Genomic DNA, 24,134 nt, shown 5'->3' with positions numbered 1-24,134 from the left:
CTTTCTTTTTTTTTTTCCCTTTCTTTCTTTTTTAATTTAAGAAAAGTTAGAGCTGCAGCAGTGGCTGGAAAGCAGGGAGGAGGGAGGAAGGGGTCGTGTGCGAAGAAGCCGAGTGGTCGGGGTCACCTCCCCCTCCCGCCGACCTGACAGCTCAGCCGGTTTCACAGAACCCCCCCTGTTTCTCTCTGCGCCCCCTCCCCGCCCCCAGACTGCTGAACGAGAGCGAGAAGCGGCCCTTCGTGGAGGAGGCGGAGCGGCTGCGCGTGCAGCACAAGAAGGACCACCCGGATTACAAGTACCAGCCGCGGCGGAGGAAGTCGGTGAAGAACGGCCAGGCGGAGGCCGAGGAGGCCACGGAGCAGACGCACATCTCCCCCAACGCCATCTTCAAGGCGCTGCAGGCCGACTCGCCGCACTCCTCTTCCGGCATGAGCGAGGTGCACTCCCCCGGGGAGCACTCGGGTGAGTACCCCCCACAGCCCCAGGCTAAGCCTCCCGCGGGCCCCACGGGCACACCCCAGGTCTCCACCGAGTAGGCTTAGGGACTTTGCGCTCCCCGGGGAGGGAAAAACTACCCCTAGCGCCTAATCCCCCTCCCCTCCCAGCCCAGGGCCCCGCGAAGCAACCCCCACCCCCCACACACACACACAGCTCAATCTCTACATCCTAGCAGATTAATTTTTATTGCGAGGTAAAATGCCTTTACAGCTTTACAGGACTTCTTCCTCCTCTCGCTCCGCCACCCCAGAAGCACACACAGGGTTCTTCCACAAGTAGCAATTCTGTCCTCCCGACCCTCCGGGCCTCAGACCTAGCCCCCCTCCTCCCCGTAAAAGGAGATCGCCGAATGTGTACTGGCAGGTTAATCATTTGGCGACTTATCTCGGGTGCACCGCGCCTCCCGCGCGGTTGCGGGTCTTTCTGACACTTTAGCTTGGAGGGGAGAGTCCCAGGAGGGTTCCTAAGATTAGGGCCTTTGCACAGCCCTAATTGACTTTTCTGTGCTGCTTCTCTTTTATTGCCCGCAGGGCAATCCCAGGGCCCACCGACGCCACCCACCACCCCCAAAACCGACGTGCAGCCCGGCAAGGCTGACCTGAAGCGCGAGGGGCGCCCCCTGCCAGAGGGGGGCCGACAGCCCCCCATCGACTTCCGCGACGTGGACATCGGCGAGCTGAGCAGCGACGTCATCTCCAACATCGAGACCTTCGACGTAAACGAATTCGACCAGTACCTGCCGCCCAATGGGCACCCGGGGGTGCCGGCCACGCACGGCCAGGTCACCTACACGGGCAGCTACGGCATCAGCAGCACGGCGGCGACCCCGGCGGGCGCAGGCCACGTGTGGATGTCCAAGCAGCAGGCGCCGCCGCCGCCGCCCCCGCAGCAGCCCCCGCAGGCCCCTCCGGCCCCACAGGCGCCCCCGCAGCCCGCGCCCCCGCAGCCGCAGCCCGCGCCCCCGCAGCCGCAGCCGGCGCACACGCTGACCACGCTGAGCAGCGAGCCGGGCCAGTCGCAGCGAACGCACATCAAGACGGAGCAGCTGAGTCCCAGCCACTACAGCGAGCCTCAGCAGCACTCGCCGCAGCAGATCGCCTACAGCCCCTTCAACCTCCCGCACTACAGCCCCTCCTACCCGCCCATCACCCGCTCGCAGTACGACTACCCAGACCACCAGAACTCCGGCTCCTACTACAGCCACGCGGCGGGCCAGGGCTCCAGCCTCTACTCCACCTTCACCTACATGAACCCCGCGCAGCGGCCCATGTACACCCCCATCGCCGACACCTCCGGGGTCCCTTCCATCCCGCAGACCCATAGCCCCCAGCACTGGGAACAGCCGGTCTACACACAGCTCACCAGACCTTGAGGAGGCCTTGCACCAAGGGGGATGCTGACCGCGTGATGATCCTAAAAAGCACCGAAGAAAGAAAGAACCAACCAGAATTTCCTTGACATTTTTTTTTCCTTATTCCTTAAAGACATTTAAGCTAAAGGCAACTCGTACCCAGATTCCAAGACCGAACCATTAGCTATCCAAACGCATTACCACCTTGTTGCAAATCAGTGGCCAGGCCGCTCGTGGCCAGGCGGACCGGCGGAATCGAGGAGAAACCGAACTTGAAAACTTTCTTCAAAGCAAGCAATGGAGGATAAATGGAGAATCATCGTGTGACCATATTTGCTCAATCTCTCTGCCTGTTTGAACTTTGTAATTATTTTTTAGCAGTAATTAAAGAAAAAAGTCCTCTGTGAGGAATATTCTCTATTTTAAATATTTTTAGTATGTACTGTGTATGATTCATTACCGTTTTGAGGGGATTTATACATATTTTTAGATAAAGAAATTAAATGCTCTTATTTTTCCAACAGCTAAACTACTTAGTTGAACAGTGTGCCCTAGCTTTTCCTGCAACCAGAGTATTTTTGTACAGATGAGCTTTCTCTTACAAAAAAAAACAAAAAACAAAAAACAAACAAAAAAAAAAGTGTGTGTGTGTTGTTGCATTAACATTAAAAAAAAACACGGATTTGTGTTACGTGATCAGTTTTGGGGGTTAGCTTTGCTTAATTCCTCAGGCTTTCTGATTCAAGAAGGAGCTGCCTTAGAAAGAAAAATAAAGGCCTTATTTTGCAAATATGGGAGTAAACCATAGTCTAGAGAAGCATTTGGTAAGCTTTATCATATATATATTTTTTAAACGAGAAAATACCTTGAGCCTTAAAACCGTGCTGCTGGAAAATACTTGTGCTCTCTGTTAGTGCATTTCCTTCCTTCCGCATTTGCTTGTTTGTTGCAATCTTAAGAAAGAAGTGAAAACCAAGCAAAGGAGATGAAATCTGTTCTGGGAATGTTTCAGCAGCCAGTGAGTGCCCCCTCCCTGGTTGCCTGCTCAAGCCCCGTGTGGGACACAGATGCTGGAGCCTTCTCCCTTACGCTGTCACCTGCGCCTCTCCAAACACCAGCAGTGAACCTTTAAGACATTCCACGAGCTAAAATTATTTATTTTGTAAGGAGAGGTTTTCGTTAAAAAAAAAAAAAATCTTTTTCTTTAAAAAAATTTTTTTTTTTTTAATTTTACCTTCTTTAAAATAGGTTGTTGGAGCCTTCCTCAAAGGGTATGGTCATCTGTTAAATTATGTTCTTAACTGTAACCAGTTTTTTTTTTTTATTTATCTCTTTAATCTTTTTTATTATTATTAAAAGTAAGTTTCTTTGGATTTCTTGTCCTAGATTTGTATAATATACATGCCTTTTTGTCTGTCCTTTTTTTTTTTTTCTTTGTTGTTTTGTTGAAAACAAACTGGAAACTTGTTTCTCTTTTTGTATAAATGAGAGGTTGCAAATGTAGTGTATCACTGAGTCATTTTCAGTGTTTTTCTGCCACAGATTTTTGGGCTGCCTAAATTGTGCGTGTGTGTGTGTGTGTGTGTGTGTGGACACAAAACAAGGCTGGCATGTGTCATGGATAGTCCCCTGCATGTTCTCTTGGAGACAAGGAGGAAAAGTGGAGGGGATCAGCCCACCGAGAGACCTGAATTCTTAATTCCTTCTGTGGCTGGAGAGTTTGAGGATTGCTTTTTAAAAAAGACAGCAAACTTTTTTTTTTTTATTTAAAAAAAGATATATTAACAGTTTTAGAAGTCAGTAGAATAAAATCTTAAAGCACTCTTATAATATGGCATCTTTCAATTTCTGTATAAAAGCAGATCTTTAAAAAAATATTTCTGTAACTTAAGAAACCTGGCATTTAAATCATGTTTTGTCCTTAGGTAAGGTTTGGTTTGTGTTTGTGTTTTGTTTTGCTTGTTTCCCCCCAAACCTTTTGTTCTCTCTGTGAAACTCATCTTTCCTTTTTTCTTTCTTTTTTTTTTTGTATATTATTGTTTACAATAAATATACATTGCATTAAAAAGAAAATGGCCCCCTGGACTGACTTATTTGCCCTCTTCTCCCCTTCAAAGGATGATGTGAAGAATTGAGGCACTGAAGAGATTGTTACATACTGATCACTGTGAGGTTCTTTTTTTATGTTACACTTCTAGCTATCCCAAAATTGGCAGTGATGAAAAGACTATGTCCCCAAAAATCTATGCGGAAAAATCTTAGAAAGTGTCACCCTGTTAGGTCACCTAGACAATTACATGTCAGTAGTTCGCTCAGGCAAAATGTTTGTTGTGCTATTAACAGCCTCATGCTTCAGGGCAAAAGCTGTTTCCCTGTGGAACTCACAGGGGAATATTAGACCTGAAATCGGTAGCTTGTCAGCAGTAGACAGAATGCCAGAGGGGGTGACTTGCCTGCCTCAATTCAGTCAAGCAAACTTTCTATTATCATGAACACATACCAACCAAGGGTGCCATTTAAAAGGCAGAAGAAGCCAAAAGAAAAGTTTTCAAAGAGGACCGGGGGGAAGTCTGTTCTATTAACCCATTATATGTGATTCAGAGCCTTCCTGGTCTATCTGCAGGAACAATGGAATGAGATTACCTTATTCTGCTGTTCCCTCCCGTTTAACTCATTCTGAGAAGATGCAAAACTGTGGTAGAAGTAATAAGACCTAATCCTGTTTTTCTTGGCCTGGGTGGGATGGGAGTTTCCAGGATCAGAGAAACGTCCAGGTCATTTTTCATTAAACAGATGAAATCACTCCTTCCCTCCCACCCCCGCACAGAGACAACCCCCGCCCCACCCCCCACCACCTCCACAGACACCCTGGCTGATCGGGGAAGTGTCTGTAAAGGAGGCAAGTCCCTGTCACCTCAGGCTGGTTTGACTTCTGGGCCCCTGGTATCCAGACTCTCTGGTATCATGCCACATTGTCTGTTTTTGCTTTTTTGGATTCCTGGCTTGGGTCCCACACCAGGATCATGGCAACCAGGAAAATGGTGGTTATCAAATCGAGACAACATTAGTGCTCGGCCTCCTTTGCAAATTCCTTCAACAGCGATTGAGGGCCTGTGATCTGCGGGGCGCTATGCACGTCTCCCCCTGCCCCCACCCCCACGCCCAGACGTCACATTCTGTTGCTGGATTGTGCCACACTGCCCGTTGGCTTAGGCTCAGAGTCTAGCTTCCATTCTTACAAAATCTCTATTGTGTTTCCCCTTGCCAACACTCACGAAGTCCTTTTTAAAGTGTCTGTGGTGTTCACCAATTCTCGTCCACCCTTATTCACCCAAATCCCCTTATCTGTTAAACTCAACACATACCACCCAGTTCTGACCACCCCTTCCCCTACCAAATCCATAATGTATGCAAGATTGTTTTCTCTTCTCCTAGAAATATGCTCTTTTCCTCAGTGTGTGACCTTCCACAGATCTTCTTAGAGCCAGAAGGTTCCATTTGGGTATAATTGGATAGGGCAAGTTGTTTACTTTCCTATGCCTCAATTTCCCCTTTTGTTAAGAACATTTGTAATCTCTCCTCTTGTAACAGGGTTGCTATTAGAGTGGTTTTTAGCAAGAAGTCTGGCAACTGACTGTGTCCGAATCTTCTGGTCCGCACAGAACTCCTACTAGCCCGGCATAAAAGGTAAACAGTAAATGGGGTGTTCACAGGCTGGTTCTGATATACAGGAAAACCCAAGAGACAACGAAGCACAGACAGAATTCCTCTGAATCTCCCCCACCCCCGTGCACCAGATCGAGGCAAAGCCCGGCACCACCAGATTATAAAATATTTTAGAGGAATTTTTATTCTAAATCTAGAAACGCAGAGCTTATCACCCTGACAACAAGACATTTATTGAAGACCTAGGAAAGAGTCCTCCAGAACAGAAAAAGCTTATAATTAGATCCAGGGTTATTTTGTTTATTTGCATTCAAAATAAAACCTTTTTTTTTAAAAAAAACTATCTCCACAAAAAGGGCTTTTTTTTTTTTTTTTTAAACAAAAGGGAATAAACATAAGGAAATAAAAATCTCACTTAGAATTAGTCCTTTGGGCGATTATGAAAATGGCACTTATGGATTAGCTTGAGCTGTGTGTTTGACTTTCCCACCTGAACTCCGTCCTACTCCTTCTTTTCCCTGATTTCCACCCTGAACATTTCTGAAGCACTGCTGGGACACTTGGTAAATTAATTGATGAACTGTCATTATAGCACAGAGAGATTTACCGTGGACGCTAAAGAAGTGTAAGCCTCAGGCCTGGTCACTTGCACAGAGTCCTTGTAAGGCGCTGTACTTAATCTCATATTTTTTTTTAATATTTTATTTATTTATTTGACAGAGAGAGACACAGCAAGAGAGGGAACACAAGCAGGGGGAGTGGGAGAGGGAGAAGCAGGCTTCCCGCCGAGCAGGGAGCCCGATGGGGGGCTCAGTCCCAGGACCTGGGATCATGACCTGAGCCAAAGGCAGACGCTTGACGGAGCCACCCAGGCGCCCCTTAATCTCATATTTTAAAAATGTTTATCCTGGGCGCCTGGGTGGCTCAGCTGGTTAAGCGACTACCTTTGGCTCAGGTCATGATCCCGGAGTCCCAGGATCATCCCGCATCAGGCTCCCTCCTCAGCGGGCAGTCTGCTTCTCCCTCTGACCCTCCTCCCTCTTGTGCTCTCTCTCTTACTCTCTTTCTCTCAAGTAAATAAATAAAATCTCGGGCGCCTGGGTGGCTCAGTTGGTTGCACGACTGCCTTCGGCTCAGGTCATGATCCTGGAGTCCTGGGATCGAGTCCCGCATTGGGCTCCCTGCTCAGCAGGGAGTCTGCTTCTCCCTCTGACCCTCTTCCCTCTCGTGCTCTCTATCTCTCATTCTCTCTCTCTCAAATAAATAAATAAAATCTTAAAAAAAAAGCCCTTATTTAAAAAAAAAATAAATAAATAAATAAATAAAATCTTTAAAAATAAATAAATAAATAAAAATAAAAAATCCTTTTTTTTTTAAAAGAGTGCCCTCCCTCAAACACACACACACACACACACAGAACTATGTAAGCTCCAGGCCCCACAAAACCTGGGTCTGCCCAAGACCAGAGCTATTGGACATCAGAGGATACAAGGTAGGTACTTTTATTTCTGTTCTCACCAGTGCCTGGCACATGGTCTGCTTACGGAACGACGACCCTTCATGGTACCCGTGGACTTGGTGGTAATATCACAGAACACATCGCTGAAAATCTGCCATTTCTAGCGTGCGACCTTACACAGTGTTCTTAGCCCTCTGAGACGCAAATGATTTTCATTTCTCAAATATTCTTTCATGGGCATCATGGAGGTTAAATGAAGTAAAGAGCATAAAACTGTCCATTACCTGTCCTTCCTCGTTCCTTCACACTTCTGACTCACTTCTAGTTTTTTCCTGTCTGACACCACCTCTTTCTTGCATTTTCTTAGCCTGTCCCGTTGACTATTGCAGCTCACAAAGGTTTGTTGGGCCCTGATGGGGTTATTCCTTTGCTGTCATTCACAGACCGGACCTCTTTTCCTCTGTATATCTGAAGAAGAATTATTTTATTTTTTTTTAAGACTTTATTTATTTGTCAGAGAGAGAGAGCATAAGCAGGGAGAGTGGCAGGCAGAGGGAGAAGCAGGCTCCCCACTGAGCAAGAAGCCCGATGTGGGACTCGATCCCAGGACCCTGAGATCATGACCTGAGCCGAAGGCACCTGCTTAACTCACTGAGCCACCCAGGCGTCCCTGAAGAAGAATGGTTTTAGACCAAATACAACATGGGGCCGGCAATATCAGGTTTGGATTTGAAACAACCAGGCAAAATTCAAGGCAGTATGTACATTCCTGTGAAGCTGCTGCTAGACACATCCCTTGAAATTTCGGGATTTTATATCAAACTTAATCCAATTACCATGATATCATGCCACCATATTCCACTTGAGGAAGATTTCTATTCCTCACTGTCCCCACAAACATTTGCAAAACATCTCCTGTGGGGCAGGATTCAGCAGTGAACAAGGACTGATGTGGTCCCTGCCCTCATGGGGCTTACATTTTACAGTAGCAAAGGAAGGCATGCCGAAACCAAACATACTCTGGTATTTTCGTGTTCAAATGCTATGAAAAAAAAAATGCAGCTGATTAGGGCCAGTTGGGAGTCTCATCATCCAGGCAGAAGATGATGGTGGTCTAGTCTCGGATGCAGAGGGACTGGGTAGTTGATGGATTTGGGAATGATTTTGGTGAAAACTTCTGGATTTCTTTCTCTCCTAATCTCCATCCATTTTTCAGTGATGTGAATTTATTCTGACCCAATTTACATAAAGGTGACCCATTCTGTTTTTACCTTAGTCATTCCTTCCTGGCCCCCTGCAATAACACTCTTAGTCGTTCTACCTCTTGATGAACCACACATTCATGTATCACATAATTAATTCTCTTTTTGCCAGAGAGCTCAGGAGAACGACCCAGTCCCTGAAATCCAAGAGGGTCTCTTGATCTCTAGAGACTTGCTTAATGCACCCCACATGTTTATGGAATCAGAAATGGGAGGTGTTTTAGTTTGGTTGTGTTCTCATTGCAAAAATTCTTTATGCAGTATCTCAGCCATTGAATACTCTTCAATCTCTTCTAGAATGCTTACATTGATTGAGAACTCACTTTCCCGGTCCTGGAGAGCTTTTTTTTTTTTTTAATTTATTTATTTTAGAGAGAGAGACAGCTTGGGGAAGGCACAGAGGGACAGGGAGAATTTCAAGCAGACTCCCCGCTGAGCACGGAGCCTGATGGGGGCCTCAATCCCATGACCCTGAGATCATGACCTGAGCCAAAATCAAGAGTCAGCGGCCCAACCTACTGAGCCACCCAGGTGCCCCTGTCCAGGAGAGCTTTAATTGTGCAAAAGTCTTATCTCTGCAGTCTCTACCAACAGTCCAAGGTGACCCGGCCCCACACCAACATGGGGGGAGACTTGTCTTTCTTTCAAATGACAGCCCTTCAACTAGTTATACAGTTTTCAAGTTTTCTTTCAGTTTTTTTTTCCCTGCATGCTAAACATGTCCAATACGTTTTACACATGACCTGTTCCCCAAACCCTTCCCTACCTTGTCATTTTTCTTTGAATGTATTTCACTTACCAGCATTCCCCAAATTAATTCCAGGACTCCAAATAGAGTTTGACTAATATGGAAGATGAGTTGATTCATCCGTTTTGGAATCAGAAATTGTGCTTTTATTAATTTAAATTAAAACTGTATTCATTGTCGCGGTAGCCAAAGCACCCAGTTATGTTACGGTGAGATATTTCTCATCTATCCTATAATCGTACAACTGAGTTTTTGAACTTAATTACCAAGCTTTACATTTGTCTCTGTCTTGACTGGACTGTGATATATACAGGCTCTGTGGAAGGAAAACGAGGAAAAGGGATTTACATCATTGAGCCCTTACTTTGCCAGGCACTGTGACAGATGTTTTATATACATGGTCTCATTTAATCCATTTAATAACCCTTAGAGACAGGTGTTATTATTACAGTTTTATTAAGGAGGAAACTGAGGCTCAGAGAGATTAAACAATTAACCTAGCTAAGGTCCTGTAACTAATAAATGGCACAGACAACTACCATTGACTCCTCCCAACCCACTACCCACCCCCACCTACTGAATCTTCCGTTTTCAAAAGAAAATTTGAAATAGAGTTTATAATGGGGAAAAAGGGAATAAATTCTTATATTGTAAATTATTTTATAGTGAATCTCTTTAGAGGGAAATCTGACCATATGACCCCCCACCTCCTGCTCAATACCTTGCAATGGCTTCCTATTCACTTGGAATACAATCCAAAATCTCTACCAGAGGATCCTCCAGGGGGTTGCAAACTATAGCCCACAGATCTACTCCAGCCCCTCACCTATTGTTGCCAATAAAGCTTTATTGGAACACAGTCACATCCATTAGCTTATAGATCATGTATGTTGCTTTCTTGCTATGACGGCACTACTGAGCCGTTGGAATAGAGATCATGGTCTGCAAAGCCTAAAATAGTTACCAGCTGACCTTTTACTCACACTTTCCCTACACTCTCTAGCCCTTGCCTGTTTCTGTGACCTCGTCCCTTGCCATTACTCTCCTTATTCCCCGTGACCCCACCCCTCTGCCCTCTTTCTCATTCTCAAATCTGTCAAGCTCTTTGCCACTTAAGGGCCTTTGCACCTGCTAATTCCTTGGCCTGAAGCACCCTTTCATCATTCCCATGTTTCTCTTTCCATCTTTCAGATCTCAGCTCAAATGTCATCTTCTCCATGGGACCTGGCCACCCTAGATCGAGCAGTCCACAGTGCTGTCACCCCAGTCACTCTCCCATTATCCTGTCTACTTTTGTAACACCATCACTTTCTGAAAGCATCTTTGTCATTTGTGTCCATCACCTTCGACTAAGGCTTTGAACTTTGTGTGTGTGCTTTTTTTTTAAGATTTTATTTTTAAGTGATCTCCACACCCAACATGGGGCTTGAACTCACAACCCTGAGATCAGGAGTTGCATACTCTACTGACTGAACCAGCCAGGTGCCCCCAAACTTTGTCTTATTCCCAACTTACCTCTGTACCTGGAAAAGCGTTTAATGCATAACAGGAGCTCAATAACTATTTATTGACGAGTTAATTGGGAGAATAAGCTGTTTGTATTCCCCCAGATCCTCAGGTGGGAATTGAGTGTTAGGGATGAAGAAGCAAAAAAGTCGTCAATTCCTCTGTAATTAAATAATCAATGAAGTGAACACGTGATGAGCGTTCAGCTAGAAACTGAGGACTCCAAAACGAGTAAGATAAGGAGCTCACAAGAAAAAAGATGGAAGTAAAGTAATTAAACCAACAATAGTGTTGAGGGTTGAGCTAGAGGTGTGTACAGAGTGCTATAAAAATACAGAAGATGCAAGGCAGAGAGAGCCTTCTGGAGGGAGGGGAAGTGGGCCAGCTGAGGGAAAATATTTCAGGCACAGAGAAGGGACAAGCTGAGAATGTGGGGATGTGAAACAGGTTCATGCTTCGGAGCCACCGCAGGTTGGTTGGGTGCGACTAAGGTCAGATGTGGTTAGGTAAAATGGAGGGGAATTAGTTGAGAGATAAGCAGGGGTAGACTCACAGAGAATTTTAGAAAGATTTTAACCAGGATAATGACAAAAGCCATTGTGTGCTAAAAAGAGTGTATTCTTTCCTCCACACCAAACCAGACTCGCGATTTTGCTGTCAAAATCCAGAAACAGGGAGACCACTTGGGAGTCTCTTGTTTAGTCCACTGCAGATGACGTAAAAACCTGAGCTAAAGTTAAGGCAGGGGCGGTAAAAGGGGAGAGACTGGAGTGGAGATGGCTATGAGGAAACTCAAGAGGTAGAAGTGGGGTTTGAGAACTGGTGGGATGTAGCCCAAGCAGGTGGAGTCAAGCGTAACCTCTGCGCTCTGTCTTTGGTGACCTGGTGAGAGGTGGGCCATTGAACACATGGTCGAATATAGGAGCATACTCAGTGGGCGTTGAATACATGTATAACCTCTAATACAAAACAAGCACAGCATGCGGGAGGTGATCAAAATGCAACTTTCATCTTTCCTTTACTGTCTCTGTAGGCTTTATTCAGGAGCTGGGGTCTTCCCTTGGTCCTGAGTGATTGCGGGGGGGTGGGATTGGGGCTGAGGGGAATGAGGGCATGACCTGTGCCAACAATCTCAGAAAATACAAAGTCTTCTGGTGATATGGTTACAAAATAATAATCACTTTTCAAGGTCCCATTTCAGTCACTGAAATGTCCCATTTCAGGAAATACCTGAATTGCCTTAATTGTCCTCACCTCATGATTGCTTCAGGATGGAAACCCATACCTGGGGAGAAGGTAGCCCTCCCCTTCTCTGCCCCTCTCCCACTGGCTAGCTCCTGTTCTCTGTCTGCCCAACAGAGTCCCAAGGGATGGGACAAACAGGGGAGGAAAGTCGAGGAAAGGGAAAGAAACATTTTTCGGGATGGCGCCCCACGTCGGGTCCTGGCAGATAGTCAAAGCTGGTACCCTGGTGGGCCAGGCACTTGATCAGAGCTGACTTTTTCCCCTGGGCCACCTTCAGGACCTTTCATTTGTGCAGCTGTCTTGACTCAGGCATATATCTTATTCAGACTGGTGGTTTTCAACTCCTACCCCACAGCTCAGCATCCTCAGAACACCTTCAGCCTCTTTCTGTGACGTCTCGCCAGTGCAGACGACTCTGCTAGACAGGAGTCAAGAAGCGCCCCTGCTTGCTCTCCGTCCCAGGGAACCACACTGGGTGAGTGGAGACATATCGCTGACCCAGGAGAAGTCACCGCTTCTCACATCCCACCTGAGTTACCTAGACTCGTGAGTCAGCCTCCAGGTGTCTGTGTTTCTTGACTATAAGAATGCATTTCAACTTTGAGTGTAGCATCTTTTAAAGCCCTGTTTGCTAAACTTGAAGATAGTGGATAACACTACCGTATGTCCCCAGGGAAGAGAGGATAAGCATGGAGAGCATGGCAACAATTCTCCCAAAAGCATCCTTCACAGATTTCCTTTTCTGCCTCTGCCTCTGCCCCTCCCTTATTTTACTGAGGTAAAAAATGAAAACAAAAACAAAACCGTACATATGGTGAAATGCATAGATCTTAAGTGTCTGTATCTCTGTACTCTTTGATAAATGTATACTTCTGAGCCACCACCACCCCAATCAAATTAGAGAACATAACCAGAGAACAATTCCTCAACCTCAGTCAATCCCCATCTCCCATGGAAAACCAACGGTCCAATCTCCATCACCACGCATTAGATCGGCTTGTTCTTGAACTTCACATAAACGAAATTATACAATGTGTACCTATTTATATCTGGCTTCTTTTGCTCCTCACAATTCTATTCTACTTCTATGAAGTCCATCAATGTTGCATGTATCAATAGTTGATTCTTTTCTCTTGCTGAATCATGTTCCCTTGTATAAATGTACAACAATGAGTTCATCCATCTTCCTACTGATGGACATTTGGATTTTGTCTAGTTTGAGATGACGGCGAACAGAGCTGATAGAAATCTCTCTTGGGCAAATACCTCGAAATGTTACTGCTGCGTCATAGAACAGATAAATGCTCAACTTTGTAAGTACCTTCCAAACCATTTTTCTAAGTGCATAAATCATTATATACTCCCACAAGAAATAGAGAGCATTCCACTTCCTCTATGTCAATGGCAACATTTGTTGTCAGATTTTAAAATTTTGATACCTATTTTTGTGAAATGGTATCTTGTGCTTTTAATTTGCATTTACAGTGACCCTTCTTCCTTGACACCCTGTGTAATTCTCTTGCACATTCTTCTGCATTACAGAATTAATGTGACGTCAGATCTGATGATCCCCTACATTCTTTTGGAACTCAGATGTTTATTTCCTTTCTTTGGATGGGGAGAGTTTGGGTATCCATTTTTCTTATGACCTTTTTTAAAAGATTTATTTATTTATTTATTTATTTATTTTAGAAAGGCAGGGAGGGCAGAGGGAGAGAGAGAGAGGAGGAAACCCACCCCGCGCCACCGAGCATGGAGACTAACATGGGGCTCCATGTAGGGCTCAATCCCAGGACCCTGAGATCAGGACCTGAGCCAAAACTAGGAGTCCGACAATCAACTGACTGAGCCACCCAGGCGCCCCATGATTTTTCATTTTTGCAGCTGCCTCAGAACTGTATCAATCCAGCTAGAACCATATAGGGCATGCCAAGCACTGTGGGGGGTGGGGTGGCTGATTGTACTGGCCCTCTGGGTCCAGCTGCAGACAAATAAGGCTGGGAATCTAGGAATATCTAATAGGAGACTCCCAGCTCCCTTATGGGCAGCTCGGGAGACAGAGGAAGTCAGGATAATGGAAGGGAATGTTAAAGCCCAAATAAACATCTGAACTTCTAGGTGGTGCTTATTCAAGTTACCCTAAGTTCTCTCACCTGTAGGGACCCACATCTATGCAGATAAGGACGTTACAGAAAGGCAACATTTGTGGGGTTTTTGCACTTTATGGCTTTAAGTCCCTTGAAAGGGTAAGATTTGCTCTTCTGGGTGTCCTTCATCTTTGTAAGTTCAGGGCAGGGGGAAGCGGGAAAAGGGCACTCTTCTTCTAGGGTCCCCAAAGCAGAGATAGAGGAAGGAGCCTGGAGCTTTATTTCCCCGTATGCCTGAGGCCTCTGAATCCCAGAATGGTCATGCATTTGTCTCATCTCCCAGCCAACAGAACTACCTCTCTCCAGAGCCAATTTTGAAAGTCCCTGAAATTTCTGAAGCCTTCACTGAACATGAGCGCACATCTGACCTCTGCGTTGATTTCATCACCCAGCTGGCCCCTGTCTGAACTCCTGCCTCCATGGAGAATTCTTGAAATCCATCCTATTCTCCACCTGCAGCTGTTTTCTGGGATTTGAAAAAAAAAAAATGATATGGCATTTTTAAGTCTCCCCAATGCCCCTGCTCCTAGATTCCCCTACTCCCACCAATGCTCTTTCACGTCCAATTTTCATCTGTGTTATCTGGTAATTTCAATTCAGGCATAATGCAAGTGGTTAACTATTGAAAGCAAGCCTGCACTCATGCCAGACAGCAAAATTAAGATGGCAGGAAAGTAACTTGAGCCAACAGAGTACCAGAAATCAGCCATGAGCAGTCACTGATCAATGGACATGAGGGCAAATGAAATTCATCTGTCCAGCTAGAGGCCAGCACCCACAGCTATTAATCAAAACGATCCTCATGGGCGTAGAGTGTAGAAAGAACTATCTTGCTCTGGTCTATTCAGCCACATTGCTCAAGAGGTCATAATCACTGAGACAACAAATGTTTCATGCTTGTCTACCACCCGACAGGCTCCACGCTAAAAGCTAGTGGTACGGAAAGACCTCACACCTAGTAAGGAGAGACCTGCATTAACAAGTAATTTTAATAAATTACGGAGTTGTGTTCCTGGATTAAATATAGTCAAGGGAGTGAAACGAATAAAGAGCTTATAGTCAGGTGTTCCTTAGCCTCTAAAATTCATCATCTGAATATGTATTGCTTTTAAACACCGAAAGAAAAAGAAAAGATTACTTAATAAATAAATAAATAAATTGATTACCTTGAAAAACAACAACGATAGCCTGATTTGTAGAGCCACCTTTCATTTGATCAGCATCTCGATTACCCCACTTGGCAAGGTTATACTTTATTACAACTCTAGAGGTTTAATTGAAGCTGTAGTTACCATTCATATTGATGGCGGGCGGAGGGGATGGGCTGGCCAATTCCTCGCTTTCCCAGAAACTCTGTCTATTCTGATGTGATATCTACACTCTTTCTCCAAGTGGCCACATTTTTCACACTTGATTTCTCAGAGCTACCCAGCCCAAAAGTCCCCCCGGAGAAAGAGTCCAATCGCTTTTGAAAGGGAGCCAATGATTCTGTCTGTCTTTTCTGCTTATTCACTATAACATCCTGGGCCATCGTGGACAGAAACGATACGGGGGGTTAACCTACTGGTTGACTTGATGTGCCAAGTGCCTGACAAAAACCAGGTTTAAGCAAAGCTGACATAACCAGATTTATCTCGAATTTATATGAGATTGAAAGAAAGAACAGCTACGCCGCATGGACAGTTCACCCCCAGCAGCAGCGAGGAGGTCTGCTTGCAAATCTTCCCCTCTGATCTGGAACAGATAATTCAGTCTCCATTTTGCAGTCTGGCTCGGAGAGTGAAGAGGGAGGAAGGGTGCAGGGACCCCCATCTCTGCCGAGGACACGCTTCTTGGGGATGCCCACCCTGCCTGGGAGAAGGATCTTGACAGACTGTAACCCCCCTCAGGCGGGGACCCACCCCGCAAGCTGCTGATGTCTTGCCACAGCTGTTTCCGTGTTTTATTACGATTTTCTCCGCCTTTCATTTTTCAGGCCAAGGAGAAGCTCAGGGGGCCCATCTGTTTCTCTCTTGCCCTTTTCCCTGTTCCCAGAAGCAAAGCATACACATGCATGCGCGCACACACACTCCACACCAGGCCACCAGACTCCTCTTAGGACAGTGCAGAGCAGGAACCAGAAGGGAGCCCTACCCACCCATCCACACCCCAGGGACCTGCAGTGAGAGGCCCTATGGGGAGGGGAGGGGGCACTCTCAGAAAGCTGGAAAGGAAGAGTGGCTGGTGACAAGAGCAGCAGATATGGGAGCAAAACCTCATAAAAGCAACAGGTTTTCTCCCTAGGAGAACATTCTGTTTTGTTTTTTGTTTTTATTTAAACTCTCCTATTAAAAAAACAAAACAAAACAGGCCTCACGGTGTAGATTCACTGCAGGGCGGATTCACTCCCGTCCAGAAAGCCTAAGAGAAATGATCCCATAGGGCTTAGGAAGAGCTAGAAACAAAGTAAAAGAGCAACTTTCCCATCAAGATGGAACAAAACAGTGTCATTTCTAAAAAGAATAACACTACGAAAGCCAGCCAAAGCCCCCCAAGGCCCCAAGGATGAAGCTAGGCCCTTGAGGACATTGTTGCATTAAAGTTCCAGACTTTATGACCATCTCTCCTCCCTTCTGTGGCAGGAGTAGGTCTGCACGTCCTGTTGGTTCTTTCTCTCCAGCGGGTCCCTCCACAGCCACCACCCAGGAAGAACTGGTGCAGCCCAAGCTGAAGCTGGTACAACTGTCTTCTTCGTTCTGCTGTCATCAGTTTCCTGGAGCACCGATCTTGTGTCTCTGGATTATCCAAGAAGCGCAACACTGGGCCCTAAAGACCACTTGGAGCTAAGTAAGCAAGACTTTAGGTTCTTTTTCAATTTCAGGTCCCTCCCACCCCCATGGATCCATCCCCAGTTGTCTCGCTGGATAATCTGTCCCACACCCCATCGCCCTGCTGGATCACCCATCCTTTGAGGGCAGCGTTTCTCAACCTCTGTACTTTGGGCACTGTGTTGTTGCGTTGTCCTGTGCACGATAGGGTGTTTGGCAGCATTCCTGGCCTCTAGCCACTCGATGCCAGTAGCATCCCTCTCCAGTTGTGACAACGCAAAGTCATCTCTAGATATTGCCAAATGTCCCCGGGAGGGAGGGCCAAATTGCTCTGGTTGAGAACCGTAGGCTGTGGGTCTCTGTTTCCACAATTCTTGGGTTGGAGCATACTTCTACTTCCTCTCTTTACTTAGAACTTTGAAGACTTAAATCATCTCCTCCAAAGATCTTGAGTGAGCCATGGCTGAGCTGGTGTTGGCCATGCATTTTCCCTCGCTACCTACATAAGTCCCAGATACTTACTTGTGCTTTACTTTGTCATTGTTTCCCAACTGTTTTATATGGGGTTGTCTCATTTAGAGCAATTGCTTTCAAGCTTCTAGATGACCAGAGTTGTGCCTTACTCCTTTCTTCAGGCATCACCTGTAGCTCTTAGCAATTAATACAGCGTTCCACTCATCCCAGAGTACCTGGCAGCTAGTAAGCCCTGAATAAATCTCTGTGAAAGGAAGGACGAACAGAAGGACAGAAGGAAGGAAGAAGGAAAGGGGAGGAAGAGGGACGGGGGAAGGAAGGAGAGAGGAAAGATATTTAATAGCTCCTTAGAGATGGAAGAATGAGCAGTGTTCCTTAATTATCTCTTAATTATCTCTGTCTCTGCCCAAATATTTCTTTGTCAGTTTACTGGCACCTGCTTCCCGAATCGCTGAAATCATCACCAGTAATCCCAAGTCTGGGTAGCCCTGGCTTTGGGGGATGCCAATAGGACCCTGATTCCTGCTAAATGACGACTTCCAATTCGAAAACCTCCTGAAATGCACAGTCTTCAATCCAGAGCTTCAGGGTCTGTAGTTTTGTTCTGGTTTTCCATTGGGGCGTGCTCTCAGGAGCTGCTGCAAGTAGAGTCCAGCCAGGCCTTGGGTCTCACCAGTGCCAACTCTGAAGGACCTCCAGATGGCGTGTGAAGGCGGAGTGGAGGTGAAGCTATGGAAGGCATGAAAACACCTGAAAAGCCAAGCAACCAAAATGGGCATCGACAGCCCACATCTCACACAAGGCACGTTCGTGTGGACTGGGCTTGGGGCAAGGTCTGTCCGAGCCCGAGGTGGGACTAGAGGGAGGAAGTGAGCCTGGAGAGGGAAGACAGTGTTGATTCACTGGATTTTCCCAATAACTTCCAAGGTCATTTCAAAGAGCACATGAGATCATACATGGTGCATTGTGCGGGGCCAAGATTTGAGCTTTTGTCTCTCTTCACTACTTCTCCACCATGCTGTCCTACTAGCCTCCGAGGTCACCTCACACTCTGACTCCCATCCGTGTGTCTATGAATCTGTAACCCCTGAGCACAGCCTTAGTTACTCACCACGATGCTCCCACCACTCCTACCAACAGTTTCACTGGCCCTCTCTTATTTTCATGATAAAATCCAGAAACTCCTGAGCTTGTCGCCATCCCACCTTGCCTTTCTCACCTCCTTCCCCTCCATTATCTCTTTCCATTGCCCTAGTGTTTCCACCAGCCTCAAGCTCTTGCTGCTTCCCTTGCTTGTTTCTATTTGGCTCATGGTCTCCTCTCACCCCATCACCTTCTGCCCTGTTCTGTCCATCTCAACAGAACAGTCTTCCCCATTCCACACTCCCACCCAAGGTAAAGGACCTCGCCTTCCCCCAAACTAGCAAAGCATATCCAAGGGGCTGTTGTATTTGATCAAACCTAAGATGTCACTGATTGAAAGCAAAACGTGCATCTTCAAATGAATGAAACAAATATGTATTCTGAAAACTCGTCTTTCCTGTACGTTTAACCTGCGCCACCATTACTGTGTATGTGTTCTCTCTCTTTTCTGAGCTGCGATCTTTTTTTTTTTTAATTTATTTATTTGAGAGAGGGAACACAAGCAGGGGGAATGGGAGAAGGAGAAGCAGGCTCCCCGCTGAGCAGGGAGCCCGATGCGGGGCTCAATCCCAGGACCCTGGGATCATGACCTGAGCTGAAGGCAGACGCTTAACGACTGAGCCCCCCAGGCGCCCCTGAACTGCAATCTTCTTAAAGGCATGGCCTCCTACTGGTCCACTTCTGTGATCCTCCTCCAACTGAGCACAGAGCTGATGCTGGATTTGCACATAGAGGGGAACATATTCAGATGTGTATACAAAACGGGCAGTAAGAACGAATCAATATTCCAGACTGCAAGAATCCTGGTACAAATATCCAACTCATTAGGTTTTGTAGTTAAAAATGTGTACTAGCTTACTTTAATGGCCTAACTCATCACCCACCTCAAACTATTAACTTATATTGAAAAAATATAGACATTTATACAAATTAATGAGGAAGAGCAAAAAAAGTCACAAACTATCAAAATATATCCCCCCAGAGCACCTACTACGTGCAGAAAACTCTACAAACCACCCAACGGATGCATTTTGCCCTGATTCTCACACAGCCCCAGGAGGTGAGGGAGTACTATGAACTCCACTTCACAGATGAGCACCCCATGTTCATCTCTGTGGGGTCCGGTCCCAGCTGGAGAGTGGTCGAGGCAGAATTTGAACTCGCTCCATCTTGATGCCAGAATCTGAGCTCAAGAATTTCTAAACAGTGCCTAGTCTACCTCTCTCATCAAAGAAGCAAAATGCAGTCACTCTCCTAGAGATGAGCACACCTCACTGCCAAGCCAGCCAGCCATTGCCCTCCTGCCCCTCAAGGAAGGAATTGGGGCACCTCGGGACAAGATTCCAAGGGAGGTCCTGCGAGGCCATGAGGGGAATCCTGGAACTTTCCTCCCTCTTCCGAGTGAGAAACCGGCAAGGATCTTCCCATTTGTCTTTCTGGAGGTTGCAGATAGGAAAACAAGACAAACAAGCAAAAAGCCCCAAATGTGTTAGCCTGGGTCTTCCGAGGAGCCCGAGCTGAGAGGAGATGAAATGTGTACGGACTTTATGAAGGGAAATGCCTGTGTGAGGGGGAAGAGGGAGGAAGCTGGAGAAACAGGGAGAGGCCTCTGACCACCATGTAAGTCTTTCCCTGATGAAGGAGAGGTGGAAGCATCCTAGACTGCTGGGCAAGACCATAGGGGGACTATCCTGCCACAGGGGGCCTTCACGGGAATGCCAAGAGCAAGTCTCCCTTGCCCGCGCTCAGCCCTTGGCCAGGAGCCGCCTGGGGGAGGCATGGCTTCTGCATCGGGGAAGCACTGGGTTCCACAGAGCAGAGGCCTTTGGTCAACTGTACTCGCTGCAGGTGGAGGTGCATTCTCAGTGGGAGGGGGGAAGGGGGATGCTCCATGGAATTAAGTAGATTGTATGCATGGTTGGTGAAGAAAGGGGTAAAACTGGCTCAGCCCAGTGGCTCCGAGCCATTGCCTTTTCTCATCTGCTCTGTGGGTGCAAATAACCACTATTCACACTGGGTGAGGTGATTTCCCCTTAGCTGCTTCGCTGTGTTGGGGGCCACAATAAGAACCCCTCAATTTTCACTACTATGGCATGTAAGCTTTTCTTTTTACCTAGGAAAATGTCATGCATGTGGTGAACATTTGCAGATAGGCAGAAATAAGGAGTAGAAGAATCCACACACTCCAGCTCCCAGTGGAAACCTCCATTAACCATGCGCATGTACCCTGGCATTCACCGTGTGTGTGCCCTGGAAACGAAAGAATGAGAAATAAGGCAACATGATTTACTGGACTTCTATCTACTTAGCACCTTGTACTGAGCACTTGTCTCATGTATCCTCCTGGTGACCCCCTGAGGGAGGGCCCATTTGCCCCATTTTCCAGGTATTCTGTAAGGAAGTAGCAGTGAGAAGAACCACTGAGATACTGAGGGTCAGGGGGGCTAAGGACCTGACAGCAACAGACCACTGACCAGATCCTCACTGTGACTCTAAGCTTCTGGGCAGTGAGAGTGCAGCTCACACCGTGCCAAGCCTGTCCTCTCTCCCCAAGATTATACCAGAATGCATCCCTCAACAACATATCTTATATGAACTCTGGAAAGGGTTTCCACACTCTCCCCGGGATAGACGGGGTGTCTTCCTTCCATGACTGTCGATAGTGCACTTTGACTCAGAACTCATGCGAGAAAAAGATCTACCCATTCATCCACGTACAATACATTGCTGCTTACCTTTCAGTCATTAGAATAAAACACCATCTCGGGTGAGAGTTGATTCCTGAGAGTGGTGCAGAGTTCCCCTTGCTACAGCATAAAAGCACACCATCCCCTAACCCCGGAATCTTAGTCTAACTCTCAACTGACCACTTGTGCTTTGAACAAAAAGATGCTATCCCAGGAGGAAAGAACACAATGCCTCCAGAGATGCTAAACCTGGACCGTGTTTCCTTTTGATCATCTCCGTTTATAGGGCTGTGCGATCTGTCCACTGGGCTTTATTGTCTACCTAAGGAATTGTTACCCTGAGTTGCTGGGGCTCTGAGTTCCTTATCCCCCGCAGTGGTCTCAAGTCATAAATTTCAAGCCGCTATTAACTTGGCCAGACAGATTTTTAAGACTCCTATAGAGAGCATACAATTAACCATCTCCTGTCAGCTGGAAAATCAGCTCAATGGCCATTCAAGTTCATGTCCAAACTCCTTTACATTAAGGAATGCTTAGAAAGGTTCCTTGATCTCAGAACTAGGATCTCTTTGAAACTATAGAGACAGAAGAAGTCCAGAATGGGAAATAGATTTGGCCATGAGGAGGAAGAACTCCACAAGTGTTACATATGTGCACGGGCTAGAATTTTAAAAAAATTCCATTCTTTTGGAAGACTCAGAAAGAAGGAAAATAATGCTCCAAGAGGGGTCAGGGTTCTTGCCCAGTTGGTACCTATCCTTGTCATCCTGGCATGGCTGGGAAACTATCTTAGTCCCTACAGGCTACTGTAATCAAACACCACAGTAACAGAAATTCATGTCTCATAGTTCTCGGGGCTGGGAAGTTCAAGATCAAAGCTCCTGCAGATTCCGTGTCTGGTGAGAGCCCACTTTCTGGTTCACAGATACCGTTTTCTCCCTGTGTCCTCATAGGGCAGAAGGGGGCTAGGAAGCTTCTGGGTCTCTTTTACAAAGGCACGAATCCCCTTCATGAGGATTCCACCCTCATGACCTCGTCACCTCCTGAAGGCCCCAGCTCCTAAAACCATCTCCTTCATATGTTAGGACTTCAACATATGAACTGGGGAAGCTGGGGGGGTGGGGGCGGCGTCGGGGTAGAGGGGAGGGACATGAGCATTCAGCCTGTAAACGAAACACATCCACAGCCATGTACCCAGGACAGGGGCTCTAATGCGATGACTTCATTGGTGTACATCATTATTTTAACCATATTCAAAACTTCAGTGTGTCAAGAATTAAAAAGTAAAAAGATCATAAAATAATACAATAAAATAAACCATCCTGGGATTCCCTCTGATTAAGAAGACATTTTCAACCCTCTAAAAACCCGAAACCAACATGAGATTCCTCTGATTTCTCTCCCTTTGCCTGGAAATGACAATATTCACCATGAGACCTAGCAACTTAAAAATCTCCAAAGGAAAAATAAAAATTGCTAAGTCTTGAAATTCCAGGAGAACACAGTCTGGGTCTTGAACTTGGACCTTTTATGGGGAATCTATTTAAATGCCGATGATAACTTTCTACTTGGGGTTGCTAATCTGTTTTGCCACCAAATCAAATAAGAACGCCTTTCCCCAGAGTGGAGCCTGGGCTGTGTTTGAGTTTGGTTCTCCATTTCGTCTGCCTCCCTCCCTGGGTCTCTCTTCATGATGGGCCAACTTTCCTCCTGCCTGCAGCCCAGCTGTTCAGGAACAAGTGCATGTGAGGAGACGATGAGCTGGGGCTAGGGGAAACGAAGAAGAGCAAAACGCTTGTAAAGTCTGGAAGCAGTTAGACCAGGGTTGTCTTTCTGTCCGCAAATGGGAATCAAAAGTTATATTTATACTGTTGTTCAGTTAGATTTCGACTGAAGCTATATCAAAGCCTGGTTAATTTATAACAGAGCTGCTAGGTGAGAAGATATATTCCGAATTCCAAACAAAGTTACAAATGAAGGCTTGGGAAATAGTCTGTTCTTGAGGTGGAAATTACATGTGTCTTTATGAAGAGACCATTAAGATTGGATTCAGTAATTTTGGCTCCTTTCTCAAGACTTTCGGTTCTTACTGACTGAGCTTGCCTTTAACCCGGATAGCTCGTTTTAGTCCCATAAAAACCATTACCAATTGGTTTTTGAAATTAAAATCTTCAGGAACTTACTGTTGACCCTGTTGAATTTCATTTGGCTTATCTGGATCTGCTACTACCAACTCTCACATCATTCTGAATTTTAATTGGTGAAGCTATCCATATGAGTTATCCCTTCCAATTATTGATCACAAACACATTTCATAAGCATTTCATCGAATTTTTATTGATGAAAATGTCAAGTGGGACCGTGGCAAAGTAGAACCCAAATGATCTTCCTCTGGAGATTTTCTGTCATGTCAATTTCAATTTGGTATGGAACAGCTGAAACATGCTTATAAGATATGGCCATCTTGGGCACAAGGACAATTCAGCTGCATATCTGTCTCAAGTCCCTCCAGTTTTTGATGCCATCCTACCGTGGGTACCACCCAGTTTCAGTGCTAGAGCTTCATGAGCTGAGACCAGACAGCTAGTTTTTCCTTCGATCACACCCTCTAGTAAAGGACTCACAAAAAGGGTATTTAAATTAGCACCTACTTGATTTACATTTAGTGAAAATATCTTTTGAAATACTAGATGACAGTATAGGACTTCAAATAATTCTATTTCTCAAAACCGAACCTGAGCTCTACAAAAACATGTAGGAAGCTCAGCCAAAACCCCCAGTCTCATTCTCCAAGCCAGTTGGGTGGGTCATGAGATGCCCTTCTTTCTCCTTCTCAGGGACACTGTGGGGCAAAACTAAGAAACTCAAAGTTACTTTTAGATGCAGTAATTTCAACTCCGGCAATCAAATCTTGTTCTGGGGAAGAGAGAACACTTCATACCATGAGACCCATTGTAGATAAGCCTTCTAGAACTGGCAGCAACCCCAGTAAAAAGAGCCGGGCTTCTCAACGGACCTATTACGTACCATGTGACAAAACAGGGCACGATCCGATCACGAGCTGTCCAGTCCCAGCAAGCTTGCCACCCCCATGGTAGCAATGGCGGGGGATAGCCATGGAGGGGTGGGGGTTGGGGTGTC

The 24,134-nt window shown here is 46.1% G+C and overlaps 1 protein-coding gene across 1 annotated transcript in view; it reads left to right on the top strand.

Moving 5' to 3' along the window:
* SOX9 (SRY-box transcription factor 9) overlaps window positions 1-3,301 on the top strand; it is a 10,244-nt gene extending 6,943 nt beyond the window's left edge. The window contains exons 2-3 of the mRNA XM_081805951.1: window positions 53-462; window positions 1,029-3,301. Coding sequence (XP_081662077.1) covers window positions 53-462; window positions 1,029-1,870 — 1,252 coding nt within the window. The 3' untranslated portion in view covers window positions 1,871-3,301. The remainder of the gene's footprint in view (window positions 1-52; window positions 463-1,028) is intronic.
* Window positions 3,302-24,134: the final 20,833 nt, after the last annotated feature.

This window comes from Leptonychotes weddellii, chromosome 15 (genome assembly GCF_054177405.1).
Source record: "Leptonychotes weddellii isolate Sample4059 chromosome 15, ASM5417740v2, whole genome shotgun sequence".
Lineage (NCBI taxonomy): Eukaryota > Metazoa > Chordata > Mammalia > Carnivora > Phocidae > Leptonychotes > Leptonychotes weddellii.
This window is presented reverse-complemented; position numbering and strand designations above follow the sequence as displayed.